Below are 17,059 nucleotides of genomic sequence, written 5' to 3' on the forward strand. Positions count from 1 at the left end.
TCACAATTACTAAAATTTATTGAGTACTTTCCAAGTATTAAATACTTACAAGTTATTTAATCCTCACAACAAGCCATAAAGTATTTAAAATTATTATTCCAATTTCATATATGAGAAAATTAAAAGTTGGGATGTTAAATATATTGACTGAGGTCTCTTAGTGAGTAAATAGCACATGAGGATCCAAATCCAGGATTTGATACCTTTCTGTCCTTTTTCCTTTTTTTCACTCCTTCATTCCTTCTTTCTTTCCTCCCTTCCCTCTTTCTTTATTTACTTTCTTTCTTCCATCACAAATTATTTCCTCAAGAAATTAGCAGACCTTACTTCACGTTAGGAAAGAGTTCTTTGTATATTGATTTTGACATAGCAGCATTTGATTTGTAACTGTTAACCCAGTTAACAGTTGCATTAAAGGATTAAATTAATCCCTTCATTAAAGGATGAATGAAAGTTTCTGATATGGTAAGAGGTGAGAGAGTTTTTAATCATCCTTCCATTCCATACTGTGTCAGCAGCTCCAAAGGAGGCCTGAGCAAAATGGTACTGTTTGGGCTTCCCTGGTGACTCACTGGTGAGGAATCCACCTGCCAATGCAGGAGGCACGGGTTCGATCCCTAGTCCGGGAAGATCCACATGCTGAGGCGCAGCCAAGCCTCTGCACTTCGACCATTGAGCCTGTGCTCTAGAGCCCGGGAGCTGCAACCACTGCGCCCACATGCTGCAACCGTGAAGCCTGCAAGCCCTAGAGCCCTTGCTCCACAACAAGAGAAGCCACTGAAATGAGAAGGCTGCTCACTGCAACTAGAGAAAAGCCCGCGAAGCAGTGAAGGCCTAGCACAGCCAAAAATAAAAGTAATAAAATTAATTAATTAAAACAATAGATGCTTTGAGAGGTGATGAGGATGTTAAACAAACAAAAAAAGATGGTACTCTTTGAAGAGCTGTGGAGTCTAAAATCAATCTCCTGGGTCTAGGGGGTACCGAGGAATGTGGTTCTGCCTAGAGTAGACAATTCTAGAAGTTGAGGAGAGAGGCCACCATTAGCTGTGATGAATGTTGTGGGTGGTGTTTGGTGTGGGTGAATCAATCTCTGGGAGGATCGGGGACCTTGTGTAGATGAGACGGATGGGAAGGAAAATATGAGAACATTTCTTTGGGGAGTACATCATAAATAACATAGTAGTGTATAAACAAAGTGAAGGGGTAAAGTGACTTTTAAATTAGAATAAAAGAAAACCAGTATGGGAATGGGGGAGAGGAGGACATTTGAAGTGTATTCACTCACCTATTACCAGTTGGAGGTGCTTAGAGTTTTCTCTATTGATGTTATATTTTTTCACCTATAATATATCTGTTCAGAAACCATCCATAAGGATACACATGAAGGCATTAACCATGATTTTGATGGAATATATTTTGTTTGCTTACTAGTAGTTTTCAGAAATGAGTTTTGTCTTCGTATTAAGAGAGATAATCAAAGAAACTTCCTATGTGGGGAAAAAAATTCATATTTGCTGTCTAGACATTTATACTAAGAATTCCAGATATTTGACAATTTTCAGGCATCAGACTTTTCACAGGAGTAGGAGTCCTTGGCTCTACCACATGAACAAAACTTTTCGTTTTTCTGAGCCATTTACTCTGTTGAATGGCTTAACTACCTGACCTTCCATCTAGATCCTATCTCCTCATGACCAAACATGAACTGATTTCAAAATGAAGGGAGGACGTTTCCAATGGGCATGAGAGGAAATTTATTCTGCCCTATTATCCTGGGCTTTCAGGTCAGCCAAAAGCCAGACTAACCCAATCACTATGCAGAGAAAATCCTTTCTATGGTAAAAAATGACCTGCAGGTATAATTATCCTATTTGATGTTCTCCATCTTGGACCCAACAATGTTGCAGGTTGCCAAGTTCCTTCTTTAAACTTTTTTGCCAAATTACTTCTAGTCATTCTTCCTTTCCTCTCTTGAAAGGTTAATAGCATTCACCCAGCAGAAATTCCCTTGATTTTTCAAGGTCCAGTCAGAATGCACCAAATGAAATGTATGGGTTCTTTGGTAGGAAGAAACGTGGTAGTGGGCAATGAGAGGAAGTCCAGCAATATCTACAGATCCTTTTCAGCCTATAGATACTAGTTCATTTTCTCACCCTTTTCCCAACACATAAGGAAAATAATAACAATATTCATTTATTAAACAACTACTGTGTTCAGTGCCTTACGTGCATTTAACCATCACCACAAACCAATGATGCAGGAACTACAATTGTCCACCCCTAACAAGTGAAGAAATTGATAAGAAAATGATTCTAAGAAAGATTAAATGACTATTTCAGGTTGCTTAAGTAAGATACAGAAAAGTTAAGATTCAAACCCAGATTGGCCTGGCTCCAAAGTCTATGTGAATACCTCTGTACTATAAGATCTGGTAGCCATAGATATGGAATTTGTGGTTTTACCGTTATTCCACTCTCAACTCTCTCACCCATCCTGCCTTTGCAGCCATTTCTCTTTGTATCTGTTTTTATAAAATAGGTATTTTTGTTTTGTGAGTAGTTTAAACTTACATAAATTCTACTTTGCTTGACTCGAGCATTGCATTTAAGATGCATCTATCTTGCTATTTGTGGTGTTTGTCATTTTATAACACTCTGAGTTATAATTTCAACCACATTTTACCTGTTCTCTCTCAAATGATGGATATCCAAATTACCTCCAACTCTCATATGAATTCAGTTTTACCTTTTTCTACATGTACGTTAACCATTAAATAATCTAGCCTCTCCCAATTTGTTAAATATTAACATTGCTACCTCAGCTTTCTCTTGATTTATATTTGTATAGTATGTTTTATTCCAACCATTCATTTTCAACTTTTGTGTGCCATTGTGATTAGCAGGGATCTTTTGTAGGTGGTGTAATGTCAAATCATTTTTTTATTCCCATCAGATACTTTATGGTTTTTAATTGTTTAACCCATTTGAATTTTGTTTTATTCTTTGCTCTAAGACAGATCTCTTGTTCCTTCCATCTTTTCCACCCCACTCCCCTGTCATGTAGATATAACTAGGCTTTTTTACTAAGGTTGTTATAGTTTTGCTTTCTCATTTTCTTTATTTTGAGCTTGTCCATAAACAATGATATGTTTACCAAATTATTAAATCAATGCCACCTTTTTCTGTAGTTAGTGCTACATCCTCCTGAGTTTATTTCTCTTTTCATTTGCTGCTTCCTCCAACTTTGTTTTCGTCATGGGTCTCTGAGTACCTGAAAACATACTTGTTATGCCCTACATTTGAATGACAACTTGTGTCACTTCCGTAATTATTTAAACTTATTACTTCACTATCTTTAGTCCAGTGTTGCTATTAAGAAGTGCAATGCCACTTGAGTTTTGTTCTTTTGTAGGCAATCTTCCTTTCTAGAAGTTTTTAGAATGTCCCCTTTGTCTATATGTACTCTGGATCCATTTTCTCAGTGACTCTTTTGTTTGTTCCTCAATAAGTTTTTTTCAGACTGAGATGTGTCTTCTTTCTTTAAAAGTGGGAAATGTATCTTTACTATTTCTTCTAATGCTTTTCCTTTGGGTGTCAGAATCCTCTGGCCCTTATTAATTCCTGATTATTCAGGAATTAAGAAGAGAGGCATGCCTTGCCCTTCCCGGGGCTGAGGAATCCAGGCATTTCCTTTGTTAGATTCTCATTATGGTGATAAGTCCCCGCTTCTCTCTTTAATAGGGATCGCCTTGTGTTTTGTAAGTCTGGAATTTTAATCTTTATCTCTGCTGAGAATAACTACTTTTTAAGACAGTATATATGCCCACGCCCTGTTGATTAAAACACCTTTTCTCCATCAGAGCTTGGGTCCCTGTGTCTTTCTTTCATTCATTCTTTCTTTCTCTTCCTCTCTCTCTCTTTATCTCTCTATTTCTGGCTGATTCCCTGGAATGCGAAAGCTGGCTGCATAACCCAGGGAATATTAGCTTCTTTCCTTCTTTCAGCTTCTCATCATTGACTCCGGACCACCAGGTTCCGGTCCATTAAAGGACCAACATTTGGGTATTCCCATTATTCAAATATTGATGCTTTTATATCTATTCTTCCAATCTCTTAGCTTTTTTAAAAACAATATTTTCTCTTTTTGCTCTTTCTTATTGGCCTTTTTTGAGAGTTTCTCAATTGATTATTCTTACTCACTATTTTTAAAAATCCATTCTGTAATATTTCTCATGTATATAGTCTTTATTTCAACATTATGTAGAATTAGTTATATATGAACTCTTCATTGTGATCTTATCAGTGACCTATAGAACAAAATCGTCCTTCCCCTTCTTAAGGGCACATAGGATGGTCATTTTAAATTCTTGGTCTGTCTCTTTCGAACATTCTGTTCAGTGCACTAGCTTTCTTTTGTAGACCTCAAGGCATCTTTAATTTGGCATATGAGTTCATGCTCCTGGGGATGATGGATACTCTCCAGCACTCTGTGTCGGGGAAACAGTGAAAATCTAGCCTCACTCTGTGTTCCTCAGGGCACATCTCAAGTGAGCCCCAGACACTGGAGAAACAATGATGACGATCCTGTTTGCTGGTACTTCACCAGGAAACTCTTCTGCCCAAGCCTGGACAATTAAACTGCTAGGAAACTACAGCACCTGGAGAAAATACTGCTGGGTCACCACACCAGTTAGCAGTTTGAGAAGGAAGGTTTGTTAGAGTAGTTGTCAGTGTATGATTGGTCAGTCTGCAGCTCTTTTCATGAACAAGGCACCAGGTAAAGCATTTTCAGTCTCCCTCCTCCCCTTGCGGCTTTCAGCCATCCTTCCCCTCCAAGCTCCAGGCCTCATCCAACTTCATCCCCACCTCTCTCCCACATCCCTTGATCCAGGGCATCCTTCAGACTCCTCAAGGATTTCTCACAGCTTTCATTCCAAATTGTTCTTCAAATTTATGCTTTACCCATTTTTTCCTAGTGTTTTCCAAGTGGATTTAGGAAGAGGCATTCAACAGCCTATGGCAGTTTACCATGTGGCCAAGCAGAAAAAATTTGGGTTTGATAAAATGTTATGCAAATATAAATTATGATAATTAAGACAAATATATGATAATTATCTAAAAACAAAATTTTGAGAGCTCAAAAAAAAAGAAAAGGATATTACTTATGTAAATTAGCTATTTTGTGACATATTTGTTATTGACACAAAATGGTCATGGAAATGTAGTTTGCTTTTTTTTTCAGACTGTTTAAATGTCTGAGATAATGAAGCCTGGACAATAAAGGTTAAAGAAGGGATGACAGATGATGCCGGGGTTTGCTCATTGAGACTCATGGGAAACTCTACCATCACTACTCTGTGCCTTTCCTGTGCAAATATTGAATCTTTCCCCCTTGAGACTGTACATCATATTGCTAGGTTTGCTCCCTAGATGATACTGCAAACACCAGGTAACTCTTGGAATGCTGTAACTCAAGGTAAACAACAAACACCAGTGCTTAATGCTTTTCTTCTGAGAAGTATCATCAGGCTCCAAGCCCTTTCCCCTACTTTTCTCAGGAACTCTCACCTAATTAGATAGATAGGAATAAATCTATGACACTTACTAGTCCTCCCTCACAAAACTCTGAAAGCTTTAGAATCAAAGGTCTGAATGTTACCCCAGGTAATTACAGAAGGCAAGACCTGGCAAAGAGAGGCTAGTTAACCAGTAATAAAATCATAAGCAACACTGATACTCCTTCCCTTTCATAGCAGAATCCACGTGGAGATGTGATGAAAGAGTCCCCAATCTGGAGATACAGCAAAAATAATGCTCCCAGACATTGCCATGAACCAGACACACACCCACAAGCAAGGTCACTTCATTTCTGGAAGCTCCATGCCCAAATCAACTTATTAGAACTGGTGTAAGTACAGATTGCATGTGAGAACATTTCAAAACTGATGAAGTATCAGATATGCTTGGGTTGAAATAGTATTATTGTTAAATAAACAAAGTTTATCTCCCTAAACATAAGGCTTGTGCCTAGATCTACACTTTCTGTAGAAATAACTCTTACATACTTTCAGATGCCTGGAAATCTGAAAACTCCTTTTCTTTTTTCTTTCTTTCTTTTCTTTTTTTAGGTCAAACCTTTCTATCACTTTTTTCTTTTTTTTCTAATTCTTTTTTATTTTTTTTTTAACACCAAAAACATTTTGTATTAGGGTATAGCCAATTAACGATGTTGTGATAGTTTCAGGTGAACAATGAAGGGACTCAGCCGTACATATACATGTATTCATCCTCCCCCAAACCCCCTCCCATCCATGCTTGCACATAACATTGAGAGTTCCATAGGTTTTTGCTGGTTATCCATTTTAAATATAGCAATGTGCACATGACCTTCACAAAGTCCTCTACCCTGCACCCTGCCACACCCCCAGCAGCCATGAGTTAGTTTTCTAAGTCTGTGGGTCTCTCTCTGTGAAAACTCCTTTCCTTTACATTGAGATATAAAGTGTAAATCTGCGTGACTGAGGCTCCATTTCAATTTATCAGCCATAGGAATCTTGGCTAAACGCATTTTCTGTGCATTTGTTGAAATAAGGACTATGAGTTTCTGAGGTAGTAGAGGCAGGTGTAGCTAAAGATGGTAAATCTAGACGCCTGGGAATCTTGTTTATAGTTTTTCTCTCCTAAATCAGCTTTCTCGGCAGAATTGTTTTAAAAACAAACATTGTTTATGCAAGATTCACCCTAGATGTCTAAACTTTTTAATCCATAATATTCAATGTTTCTGATTCTTAATGTTGATCTAGCACCTGACACATTTTTGATTAATCAACTCTCTTTCATCAACTGTCCAGCTAAAGAGCTGCATTCTGGGAGTTGAAGGATCTCAAAGTCTCAAAGCAAGAATTAAAATATCCTCATTTAGAAAATACCAAAATGTGAGTTTATGTAAGTGTTTGAGAAGTGACTTCTTTAACAGCCAGATTGCTGTTGCCATTTTTCAGGTCAAAAATGGTTGAAGATTGGTACAAATCATGCATAGATCCAGAGAGCCTAGATTCAAAGCTGATTTCAGTCACTGGCAAGGTCTTGAGCCACAGATGGCTATATCATTTAATTTAGAATTATATAATAATTTTATTTATTATATGTAGATTTATATATTATAATTTTGTCATATATAATTTATATATTTTAATTTTATAAGAACTGTATAATAATTTAGAAAACCTCAATTTGCTCATCTGTAAAATGGGTGGAATAATAGTACCCATCTCAGTTGCAAGAATTAAAAGAGAAAATATGCAAAAGGTGCTTAACATACTACCTGGCACAGAGTAATTGCTTGTATGTTCTCAGTCATTCAGTCATGTCCAGCTCTTTGTGACCCCATGGACTGTAGCCCACCAAGCTCCTCTGTCCATGGGATTCATCAGACAGGACTACTGAAGTGGGTTTCTGTTTCCTCCTGCAGGAGAGCAATTGCTTCAGTTCAGTTCAGTCACTCAGTCGTGTCCAACTCTTTGCGACCCCATGAACCGCAGCACACCATACTTCCCTGTCCATCACCAACTCCCAGAGTCCATCAAAACCCATGTCCATTGTGTCGGTGATGCCATCCAACCATGTCAATCCTCTGTCATCCCCTTCTCCTCCCCTCCTCAATCTTTCTCAGCATCAGGGTCTTTTCAAATGAGTCAGTTCTTTGCATCAGAGGGCCAAAGTATTGGAGTTTCAGCTTCAACATTAGTCCTTCCAGTGAACACCCAGGACTGATCTCCTTTAGGATGGACTGGTTGGTTGGATCTCCTTGCAGTCCAAGGGACTCTCAAGAGTCTTCTCCAACACCACAGTTCAAAAGCATCAATTCTTTGGTGCTCAGCTTTCTTTATATTCCAACTCTCACATCCATACATGACTACTGGGAAAACCATAGCTTTGACTAAATGGACCTTTGTTGGCAAAGTAATGTCTCTGCTTTTTAATATGCTGTCTAGGTTGGTCATAACTTTCCTTCCAAGGAGCAAGCCTGTGTTAATTTCATGGCTGTAATCACCATCCGCAGTGCTTTTGGAGCCCCCAAAAATAAAGTCTGCCACTGTTTCCACTGTTCCCCCATCTATTTGCCATGAAGTGATGGGACCAGATCCCATGATCTTAGTTTTCTTAATGTTGAGTTTCAAGTCAACTTTTTCACTCTCCTCTCTCACTTTCATCAAGAGGCTCTTTAGTTCTTCACTTTCTGCCATAAGGGTGGTGTCATCTGCATATCTGAGTAATGGCTTAGTACTTGCCAATTTAAAAGAGAGAGAGAAATAAAGCTGATCCGTCCACCTATATTGCCAGTGCTTAATCTCTTATATATACTAAATAAAATTTTACTGGATTAACTAGTTTGTTTTGGTCTTCAATTTTTATAAAAATGATCTATTATATATCCATAATTTATGTGAATATTTGGGTGTTTTGGCCTAAGCCCCTAATGTTCTTAGTTAGTTCCATCTATTTTCTCAGCGAATTGAGTGTGTGGCAGCAACCTGGAGCACTCCACATTTCAGAAAGAAGAGGGGCACCTATGAGGAGTGGCCAGTGATTTGGAGGAAAACCCTGGGATTGTCAGGTTCTATAAGCCAAGTGAAAAAAAGTATTTCAAGAAAGATGCCGTGAGAAGACATGCCATGTGCTCCTAAGAAATCTAGTAAGCTTAAGGTTCAGGACCAACCATTGGTTTGCCAAGAAAGAAGTCACTAATGACCCTGACAAAAGGAATTTCAATGGAACACGTGAAACAAAAGCCTAAATGGATCAGTTAAGGACTGAGTGAGAAGCAAGGACGTGAAACACCGAACAGACAATATTTTAATGACTTTTTCTATAGAGGGGAGCATAGATGTGATGGCACATTTGGTAAGATATATAAGGTCAAAAGGGAGTTTTTAAAGATGGGATTGTGCACTGATAAAAGCAGCCAAGTAGAAAGGAGAAATAATCAGAGAGAAGAGAGGACGACTGCAGGACTACCATTCACGCAGAGCAGAGGGAGTACCATCAGTGAACAAGTGGTGACATCGGATTTAAATTAGAGCAGGGATAGTTCCTCTAGATAGGAACTGCAGGAAGGTAGAGTCTGGGGTATAAAGGCAGGCAGTTTGCTGAATTTGCGAGTAAAAGATGGAGTGCTTCTCTTCTGATTGTCTCTATTGTCTCAGTCAAATGAAAATGCTGACCAAGTTTCATGCAGTCAAAGCTATGCTTTTCCAGTAATCCTGTATGGATGTAAGAGTTGGACCATAAAGAAGACTGAGCACCAAAGAATTGATGTTTTTGAATTGTGGTGTTAGAGAAGACTCTTGAGAGTCCCTTGGACTTCAAGGAGATCAAACAAGTCAGTCCTAAAGGAAATCAACACTGAGTATTCATTGGATCTCTTCAAGAAAATTAGAGATATCAAGGGAACATTTCATGCAAAGATGGGCACAATAAAGGACAGAAACAGTATGGACCTAACCGAAGCAGAAGATATTAAGAAGAGGTGAAAGAATACACAAAAAAACTATACAAAAAAGTTCTTCAAGACCCAGATAATCATGATGGTGTGATCACTCACCTAGAGCCAGACATCCTGGAACGTGAAATCAAATGGGCCTTAGGAAACATCACTACAAACAAAGCTAGTGGAGGTGACGAAATTCCGGTTGAGCTATTTCAAAGCCTAAAACATGATGCAGTGAAAGTGCTGCACTCAATATGTCAGCAAATTTGGAAAAGTCAGCAGTGGCCACAGGACTGCAAAAGGTCAGTTTTCATTCCAATTCTAAAGAAAGGCAATGCCAAGGAATGCTCAAACTACCGCATAATTGCACTCATCTCACATGCTAGTAAAGTAATGCTCAAAATTCTCCAAGCCAGGCCTCAGCAATACGTGAACTGTGAACTTCCAGATGTTCAAGCTGGTTTTAGAAAAGGCAGAGGAACCAGAGATCAAATTGCCAACATCCATGGGATCATTGAAAAAGCAAGAGGGTTCAAAAAAAACATCTATTTCTGCTTTGTTATGCAGAAATATAAGGCTATGCTAAAATAAAGGCTATGCTAAAGCCTTTAACTGTGTGGATCACAATAAACTGTGGAAAATTCTGAAAGAGATGGGAATACCAGACCACCTGACCCACCTCTTGAGAAACCTATATGCAGATCAGGAAGCAACCGTTAGAACTGGACATGGAACAGACTGGTTCCAAATAGGAAAAGGAGTACATCAAGGCTGTGTATCATCACCCTGCTTATTTAACTTATATGCAGAGTACATCATGAGAAACACTGGGCTGGAAGAAGCACAAGCTGGAATCAAGATTGCCGGGAGAAATATCAATAACCTCAGATATGCAGATGACACTACTCTTATGGCAGAAAGTGAAGAGGAACTAAAGAGCCTCTTGATGAAGGTGAAAGAGGAGAGTGAAAAAGTTAGCTTAAAACTCAACATTCAGAAAACTAAAATCATGGGATCTGGTCCCAACACTTCATGGGAAATAGATGGGGAAACAGTGGAAACAGTGTCAGACTTTATTTTTTGGGGCCCCAAAATCACCACAGATGGTGATTGCGGCCATGAAATTAAAAGATGCTTACTGCTTGGAAGGAAAGTTATGACCAACCTAGATACATATTAAAAAGCAGAGACATTACTTTGCCATCAAAGGTCTGTCTAGTCAAGGCTATGGTTTTTCCAGTGGTCATGTATGGATGTGAGAGTTGGACTGTGAAGAAAGCTGAGCGCCGAAGAATTGATGCTTTTGAACTATGGTGTTGGAGAAGACTCTTGGGAGTCCCTTGGACTGCAAGGAGATCCAACCAGTCCATCCTAAAGGAGATCAGTCCTGGGTGTTCATTGGAAAGACTGATGCCAAAGCTGAAACTCCAATACTTTGGCCACCTCATGTGAAGAGCTGACTCATTGGAAAAGACCCTGATGCTGGGAGGGATTGGGGGCAGGAGGAGAAGGGGACGACAGAGGATGAGATAGCTGGATGGCATCACCGACTCGATGGGCATGAGTTTGAGTAAACTCCGGGAGTTGGTGATGGACAGGGAGGCCTGGCATGCTGCGATTCATGGAGTCGCAAAGAGTCGGACATGACTGAGCGACTGAACTGACTGAACTGATGCAACAAGAGAAGCCACGGTAATGAGAAGCCCATGCGCCACAACAAAGAGTAGCCCCCGTTCAGCACAACTAGAGAAAGCCCACGGGCACAATGAACACCTAGTGCCACCAAAAAATAAATATATGAATGAATTTGTTTACTTTTAAAAATTAGATTGACCAAAAAGTCCATTTGGAGTTTCCATAACATCTTACAGAAAAACCTGACAAAAATATTTGGCCAACACAATAATAACAGGTAACTAGACAGAGAGCTTCTTGGACTGCCAAATGAGAGTAATTCAGAGAAGGGTTCAAAGCAGACCAGGTGGGGGTAACCTAGGATCTGTTACAAGGAGCACCATGGCCTCCTGAGGTGGCTGAGCATAAACAAGGCTGCCAAAAGAGCCCAAGAAAGGAGGTATCAGTGCCACCCTTTCCCACACATGCCCAGGAGCAGGGCAGCTATGTACATGTTGGAGAGATGATGTTTTTCTTTGACTCGCCCATATTCTAAATGAGACCTTTTACCCCATTCTAGAAGCCACAGAGCCTCGATAAGCAGGGGCAGGGCTTCCGGAGGCAGGAGTCTCTGGGATATATAAAGCCCGAACCAACACTACTGGGCATGTCCCCCAAGGACTGTGCATCGCTGGCTTTCTGCTCGCTCCTCCAAAAATGCAGCGGCTGTTGACTCCAGTGAGGCAGGTGTTGCAAGTGAAGAGAGTGATGCAGGAAGCTTCCCTCCTGCCTGCCCGCCTTCTCCCAGCAGCCCACCCCAGGTGAGTCTCGCTGGTCCCCAGGACTGCATGGGTTACTCTTTGAGAAGCGGCGCGGAACCAGTAAAAGAGAGGCATGAGGGCTCATTAGAATCCCAGTCAAAAGTTGACAAGTCTTGGGCACAGCCTTAGGTAAGCAAGTTAACCTCTCAAGGTCTCAGTTACCTCATCTCTAAACAGACAGCCCAGGTATGTTTACAGAATTCCGGGATATCAAACCTCTGCCCCTGCTGATGTCAGCAAGACACATTTTACTCCCCTAGAGTCACAAAGCAGTAGAAATATCAGTACCAGGGCCCCCCAGCACTGTTTTCACCTTTCACCCTAGCTCTGCTGAGACCTTCATGATGCTGTTTCAACTGCAGTGTTAGTAAAACCAGCTGCTGCAAGTCACTGCAGTCAGATTCAGAATGGACTGAGGATAAGAAGGCGTTTCTCTGCTCTCTGATTTCAGGAAAGGGGAACATGAGTTAAAAGATAAGCGTTTGCCTGTGTGTGTGCAATGTGCTTGTGCACAGAAGCACGCACACACTCCTTTCCTTTGTAAACATTCTCCCAGTTTGGCCCAAGTGTTAGCAGTCTCCCAGCATTGATGTAACACAGCAACCACTAGCACCCTAGAGTCCCTAAACTATCCACTGTACTTTAGGACTAGCCTTTTCTTACCTCCCATCTCTTTATCAAGTTCCTTGGATAGGTTTTTAATATTTACTTATTCATTTATTTATTGCTGCATTGGGTCTTTTTCTTTTTGGCTGCACTGGGTCTTCATTGCCGGGTGTGGGCTTTCTCTAGTTGTGGTGAATTGAGTCTACTTTAGTTTCAGTATGCGGGCTTTTCATTGCGGTGGCTTCTCTTCTAGTGGAGCATGGGCTTTAGGTGCACAGGCTTCAGTAGTTGCAGCACATAGGTTCAGTAGTTGTGGCACATAGGCTTATTTGCTCCATGGCATGTGGAATCCTCCTGGACCACATGTGTCCCTGAATTGGGAGGCAGATTCTTAACCACTGGACCACCAGGGAAGTTCTTGCGTGTGCATGCTAAGTAGCTTCAGTCATGTCTGACTCTTTATGACCCTGTGGACTAAAGCCCACCACGCTCCTCTGTCCATGGGATTCTCCAGGCAAGAAAACTGCAGTAGGTTGCCAAGCCCTCCTCCAGAGGATCTTCCCAACCCAGGGATCGAACCTGTGTCTCTTACATCTCTTGCATTTGCAGGTGGACTCTTTACCACTAGTTCCACATGAGAAGCCCTCCATGAATGTTTAGAAAAACAACTTTGGTCCAGGGTCTTCCCTCGCCAGGTTCCCAGGGAACCTGGGTGTGTGGATGTGTCAGGTAGGAGGTGACACTCCCTAGCCTTTTTATTTTCTTCATGACTCCCCACCTTCCTCCACACTCTCCTCCACCCTCTGCATACAGGCAAATGTCCCAGAATTTAACCTGGTTTTGTGTTTGTGAGGAAGGGATTGACGTATATTTGCCTGTTTCAATAAGCAATCATTGGCTTCCCACCAGGAGGCAGACCTCAGTCCTCACCAGTCTGTCCCACTTCTGATGTCCTAGGTTCAAACACTTGGAATCAGGGTTCACATTTCCTTTTTAGTGTCCGCACGGTTCATCCCATTTTCCATGGCCTGGTGGGTATTCAGAGTTCTCCTTATGACTCTCCTTGTCTCTGTGCGTCTGTTCCCTCTAACCCACCCTGCATCAGCTCTAAATCTACCAGAAGGACTGCTCCCACCCCATGTGCTTCACCACCTTTAAAATTAAGGGAGAACTGTGCCCTCCACTTCACGGTTGCCCACCTGGTTTTCTCATCTGTTATCCCCCTGCTCCCCTTCGCTCTCTGCGCCAGGTATCCTCACCTGTTCAATCACCACCTGCTATGGCAGTGCCTCTGCAGCCCCCCTGCCAAATTCTTCGTCAGCAGAAACTCCACTCATGCATCAAGGTTGACCTCAAATCTAGTCCCTTCCATGAAACCATTCCTGGTCCTCCCCCACACAGATCTCTGCTTCCTTTGAACTCCTGTGGGGTTTTTTGTGACCTTTAGCACATTCTGACTCTCCGCTGGGTTACATAGTACGTATGTGCTCCTCTCATTCCTCTCACTGGCTCCCAAAAACCTTGAGCTCCTTTCTTCCCAATCCCTTCACCCCCACAGCCCTCCAGGGCACTGTGCCTAGCATGTAATAACTAATTTTGAAACACAAAAGAGGCGAGAGGGAATAAAGAAATAAAAGTCTGATGCATGTTCTTGAACCAAGCAATACCAGAACAAAACCAGTTTTAAACTAAGCAAAGCTATTCTTTGCTTTGTAATTAACTTATTTATTTAAAAAAAATTGTATTGGAGTATAGTTGTTATGGTGTGTTGGTTCTTGAGAGCAAAGTGACTTGGCTATACATATACATTGTACCTTCTTTTTTGGATTTCCTTCCAATTTATGTCACCACAGAGTATTGAGTAGAGTTTCCCATGGTATACAGTAGGTTCTCATTAGTTTTCTATTTTATACATAGTTTCAATCACAATCTCCCCGCTCATCCCATGCCTCCTTTCCTCCTTGGTATCCATACATTTGTTCTCTATGTTTGGGTCTTTATATAGTATTCTTTGTTTTTGGAGTACAATTGCTTTACAATGTTGAGTAAGTTTCTGCTGTACAATGAAGTGAATCAACTTTATGTATACATATACCCCCTCCCTCTTGAGCCTCTTTCTCACCCCGCTCCTTCCCAACCCTCGAGGCCATCACAGGGCGCAGAGCTGAGCTCCTGGGCTAAACGGCACATTCCCACTAGCTAGCTGTTATACACATGGTAGTGAATGTCAATCCTAATCTACCAATGCGTCTCAGCCTTCCCTCCCCTGACCCTCAGCTCTGTCCACAGGTCCGTTCTCTATAAATACTCAGTTCAGTTCAGTTCAGTTGCTCAGTTTTGTCCGACTCTTTGCGACCCCATGAACTGCACCATGCCAGGCCTCCCTGTCCATCACCAACTCCCAGAGCCTACCCAACTCATGTCCACTCAGTCGGTGATGCCATCCAATCATCTCATCCTCTGTCATCCCCTTCTCTTCCTGCCCTCAATCTTTCCCAGCATCAGGGTCTTTACTCAGCAACTAAAAGGAGTAAATTAAGGTCATTTGTAGAGATGTGGATGGACCTGTTATACAGAGTGAATTAAATCAGAAAAAGAACAACAAATATTGTATATTAATGCATATATGTGTGTATTATCATTTAGAGAAAGTGCACAATTAGATGGATACTCTTAACTCCTGTAGTCTTATGTTTCTGGAAACATCTGCATCTTTTCTTCAAGGCTCTGGAATCCATTTCCAAGTAATAACCTCCTACAAAGACAGTTACAAAAGTTACCAAGAGATTTATTCTTGGAACCTTTCCTTGATACTTGAGATTTCTCACTGGGGAGAGGAATGGAGTGAGCTTAGAGAAGAAGACAGAGAATGCTGCTGCTGCTACTAAGCCACGTCAGTCGTACCCGACTCTGTGCGACCCCATAGATAGCAGCCCACCAGGCTCCCGTCCCTGGGAGTCCCCAGGCAAGAATACTGGAATGGGTTTCCGTTTCCTTCTCCAGTGCATAAAAATGAAAAGTGAAAAAGTGAAGTCGCTCAGTTGTGTCTGACTCTTCGCGACCCCATGGACTGCAGCCTACCAGGCTCCTCCGTCCATGGGATTTTCCAGGCAAGAGTACTGGATTGGGGCGCCATTGCCTTCTGCGGAGAGAGAGTGAGGATGAGGGCAAGCCCATTCAAGCACAGGACTGAGATCTGGCTAGCTATTAGTTCCTAGTACTGGGGGCTCTACCACAAACATTCAAGAGTACAGACCCCACTTATTTGAGTGGCACCAAATAAACAGGGCAGAGAGCTAAACTTGGATCCTCCCTGTGCAATAGGAATAAACATTTATCACTTACACTCACTATCTTGTGATCACATGATCCACTTTTTGCCTCCCAGCAGTCCTTCAAAATTACCTCTGTTATAGAAAAACTGGCGTTAAGAGAAGTCCTGAGTCCTAAGGATGATGGGTGGATGCATTCCATCTGAACTACAATTTCTGTTGCGAAGAGCTAAATTGATAAGCCTGCAGAGCCATCTTATCACTTCCACCGTCAGGAATTCTGATGCAAGTCAAAGGAATCTGGCAGCACTCAGGACTGAAAGGACAGAATATTTCTTAAAAAAAAAAAAAGATTTATGCATTTATTGGTTGCACTGGGTCTTCATTGCTGCTCTCAGGTTTTCTTTAGTTGTGGTGAGCGGGGTCTATTCTTCGCTGTGTTGAGCAAGGTTCCGATTGCGGTGGCTTCTCTTGTGGAGCACAAGCTCTAGGGCACTAGAGCTTCAATAGTTGCAGCCTGTGGGCTCAGTAATTTCCATTCCTGGGCTCTAGAGCACAAGCTCAGTAGTTGTAGTTCACTGGCTTAGTTGCTGGACAGCATGAAGGGTACTCCCGGAGCAAGGACGGAACCCGTGTTACCTGCATTGGCAGGTGGATTCTTATCCACTGAGCCACAGGGGAAGCCCCAGGGCAGAATATTTCTAACACACGAGAAACTAAGAAGTTACCCTGGGCATATCACTTCACCAATGTTTGCCTTGCTTTCAACATCTGGAAAATTAAGAATATTTCTAAAGTAGCCAGCTTTCAGATACTTTTATACGGAACAAATGGAATATGTGCTTGGTGAGTTCTTTACTGCTAGCTAGAAAGAGAAATTCCAGATCTCCAGGGGGATTAGGAATCCAGATTGAAAAGAGGTGGTGGCCTCCCAGAATATTGGAAATAAAAGCAAAAATAAACAAATGGGACCTAATGAAACTTAAAAGCTTTTGCACAACAAAGGAAACTATAAGCAAGGTGAAAAGATAGCCTTCAGAATGGGAGAAAATAATAGCAAACAAATACAACAAAGGATTAATCTCAAAAATATACAAGCAACTCCTGCAGCTCAATTCCAGAAAAATAAATGACCCAATCAAAAAATGGCCAAAGATCTAAACAGACATTTCTCCAAAGAAGATATACAGATGGCTAACAAACACATGAAAAGATGCTCAACAACACTCATTATCAGAGAAATGCAAATCAAAA

At 41.3% G+C, this 17,059-nt stretch overlaps 1 protein-coding gene and 1 long non-coding RNA gene across 2 annotated transcripts in view; one reads left to right on the plus strand and one right to left on the minus strand.

Annotated features, from left to right (window-relative positions):
* Positions 1-14,007, minus strand: LOC139035111 (uncharacterized). Its single transcript, XR_011487622.1, has 2 exons — positions 13,793-14,007; positions 1-7,467 (listed from the first exon to the last, which is right to left on the minus strand). It is a non-coding gene; the product is annotated as an uncharacterized lncRNA (long non-coding RNA).
* Positions 11,765-17,059, plus strand: part of HMGCS2 (3-hydroxy-3-methylglutaryl-CoA synthase 2) — a 25,353-nt gene continuing 20,058 nt past the window's right edge. Inside the window, exon 1 of the mRNA XM_020900705.2 lies at positions 11,765-11,927. Coding sequence (XP_020756364.1) covers positions 11,824-11,927 — 104 coding nt within the window. The 5' untranslated portion in view covers positions 11,765-11,823. The remainder of the gene's footprint in view (positions 11,928-17,059) is intronic.

Source organism: Odocoileus virginianus, chromosome 5, assembly GCF_023699985.2.
Source record: "Odocoileus virginianus isolate 20LAN1187 ecotype Illinois chromosome 5, Ovbor_1.2, whole genome shotgun sequence".
Lineage (NCBI taxonomy): Eukaryota > Metazoa > Chordata > Mammalia > Artiodactyla > Cervidae > Odocoileus > Odocoileus virginianus.